Here is a 2500-nt window from a genome sequence, read left to right on the forward strand (position 1 = left end):
TCAAGGATGGACAAATACACACACACACACACACACACCTCCTGTTCCAGTTGCGCAGGCGCTGGCAGACACACGCACACACACGCACGCGCGCACGCACACTGACAGACGCATGCTGACAGACGCACGCACACACACACACACACACACAACCACACACAACCACACACACACACACACACACACACACACACACACACACACACACACACACACCTCTCCTGTTCCAGTCTCATGCGCTGCATCTCTTCATCTGATGCTTGAGTCTCATCTGGACGCCACTTAGTGAAGCCACGCCTCTCAGATGGCTCATCTTTACGATGCTTTCCAAACCTAACACACACACACACAGAGAGAGAGAGAGAGAGAGAGAGAGAAAGAGAGAGACACCAAGGTGTTTAGTTCTAAGCCATTTTTTAGAGATCTATAAGGGTCAATGGAAGGCTTGTGGGTTTAAGATGGACCTAAAGACTAGGAGTCCGGTCTCAGGATTATGTTTAAGACGGACATAAAGACTAGGGGTCAGGTTTTAGGATCATGTTTAAGATGGACCAAACGACTAGGGGTCAGGTTTCAGAATCATGTTTAAGATGGACCTAACGACTAGGGGTCAGGTTTCAGGATCATTATACTATAGGTTATAGTGTAGAGTTGGGCTTTAGGCTACTGGTAAAGGTTATAGTGTAGAGTTGGGATGTAGGCTGCTGGTAACTTTGTTATAGCGTAGAGTTGGGCTTTAGGCTGCTGGTAAAGGTTATAGTGTAGAGTTGGGATTTAGGCTGCTGGTAAAGGTTATAGTGTAGAGTTGGGCTTTAGGCTGCTGGTAAAGGTTATAGTGTAGAGTTATAGCCTAGTTAGGGAATTATGGACAAATAGTTTCATCAGACCAGAGGATTTTACTTCTCATGGGTTGGTGTCGGCTTTAGAGGTAGCCGTCTCCAAGGCCAATAGGCTTGTAGGATATAAGGATGTTGGGGAGATGGATGTAGGTGATAAGGATGTTGGGGAGATTGATGTTTAGGATTAGGATGTAGCAGATAAGGAATACAATTTTCAGAATTGAAATTGGGCCTCAGCAGTTTTAAGTTCAGGAAGCTCTGGTGTAGGGGATAAGGGTGTAGGAGATTTGGGTGTAGGACATATGGATGTAGGGTTTGGGTGTAGGACATATGGATGTAGGGTTTGGGTGTAGGAGATCTGGATGTAGGGTTTGGTTGTAGGGTTTGGGTGTAGAAGATATGGATGTAGGGTTTGGGTGTAGGAGATATGGATATAGGGTTTGGTTGTAGGGTTTGGGTGTAGAAGATATGGATGTAGGGTTTGGGTGTAGGAGATATGGATATAGGGTTTGGTTGTAGGGTTTGGGTGTAGAAGATATGGATGTAGGGTTTGGGTGTAGGAGATATGGATGTAGGGTTTGGTTGTAGGGTTTGGGTGTAGAAGATATGGATGTAGGGTTTGGGTGTAGGAGATATGGATGTAGGGTTTGGGCGTAGAAGATATGGATGTAGGGTTTGGGTGTAGGAGATATGGATGTAGGGTTTTGTTTGTAGGGTTTGGGTGTAGGAGATATGGATATAGGGTTTGGTTGTAGGAGATATGGATGTAGGGTTTGGTTTTAGGGGTTGGGTGTGGGAGATATGGATGTAGGGTTTGGTTGTAGGGGTTGGGTGTAGGAGATATGGATGTAGGATATGTACCTGAACATGTCTCCGAGGCCCTTGAGCACTGAACCTTTCTTGGCTTTGCTCTTCTCTTTCTCTCGTTCCTTCTCTTTCTCCGGCTTCTTCTTCTCCTTCCCCCCTTTCTCCCTCTTTTTCTCACTCTTGGACTGGCTGCCATTGGTGAGCATTCCCTCTACAATTGACAGGGGCGTGTGGTCAGCCACTGTGGAGACCGAGTCACGACCTGATCGCGAGCTCTCCTCTGTGTCTTCATCCACTGAGAGAGAAACAGAGAGAGAGAAACAGAGGAAGGGAAAGAACAGAGAGAGAGAGAAAGAGAGGGAAAGAACAGAGAGAGAGAGAGACAGAGGGAGGGAAAGAACAGAGAGAGAGAGAAAAAGAGAGAGAGAGAAAGAACAGAGATTGAGAGAGACAGAGGGAGGGAAAGAGAACAGATTGAGAGACAGAGGGGGGTCAAAAGAGAGGAAAGGCATGGGCGAGAGAGAATTAAGTGGTTTTCATGATTTAATTGGACAGGAAGTGGGTTGAGAGAGGGAGAGGAAGTGGGTAGGGAGTGGGACAGGAAGTGGGTAGGGAGTGGGACAGGAAGTGGGTAGGCAGAGAGGACGGAACCGTACAAGTCTCCATGCCCTCGTCCTCCTCCTCGTTGGTAAGCGGTCCGCTGTTGTCGTAGGATTTGTCGATGGCGGCGCGGAAACTCTCATTGCAGCCACGCCCCCTGATAATGCGAGGCCTCGGGCGGTGGAAAGGGTGGTCCCCATTCAGCGTCACCGTGGCGACCGCCGTCTGGAGGCTCTCCAATGAGCTGGACTTCT

At 48.1% G+C, this 2500-nt stretch overlaps 1 protein-coding gene across 1 annotated transcript in view; it reads right to left on the reverse strand.

Annotated features, from left to right (window-relative positions):
- LOC143139640 (partitioning defective 3 homolog) overlaps positions 1-2500 on the reverse strand; it is an 81745-nt gene that overhangs the window by 16735 nt on the left and 62510 nt on the right. The window contains exons 18-20 of the mRNA XM_076300273.1: positions 2303-2500; positions 1701-1941; positions 217-333 (exon numbers count right to left, since the gene is read on the reverse strand). The exon at positions 2303-2500 is cut by the window's right edge and continues 39 nt beyond it. Of these exons, the coding sequence (XP_076156388.1) occupies positions 217-333; positions 1701-1941; positions 2303-2500 (556 nt within the window). The remainder of the gene's footprint in view (positions 1-216; positions 334-1700; positions 1942-2302) is intronic.

This window comes from Alosa pseudoharengus, unplaced genomic scaffold (assembly GCF_046254945.1).
Source record: "Alosa pseudoharengus isolate Yale_2024_CS ecotype anadromous, Long Island Sound unplaced genomic scaffold, YU_APseudo_1.1 YU_APseudo_1.1_scf_22, whole genome shotgun sequence".
NCBI lineage: Eukaryota > Metazoa > Chordata > Actinopteri > Clupeiformes > Clupeidae > Alosa > Alosa pseudoharengus.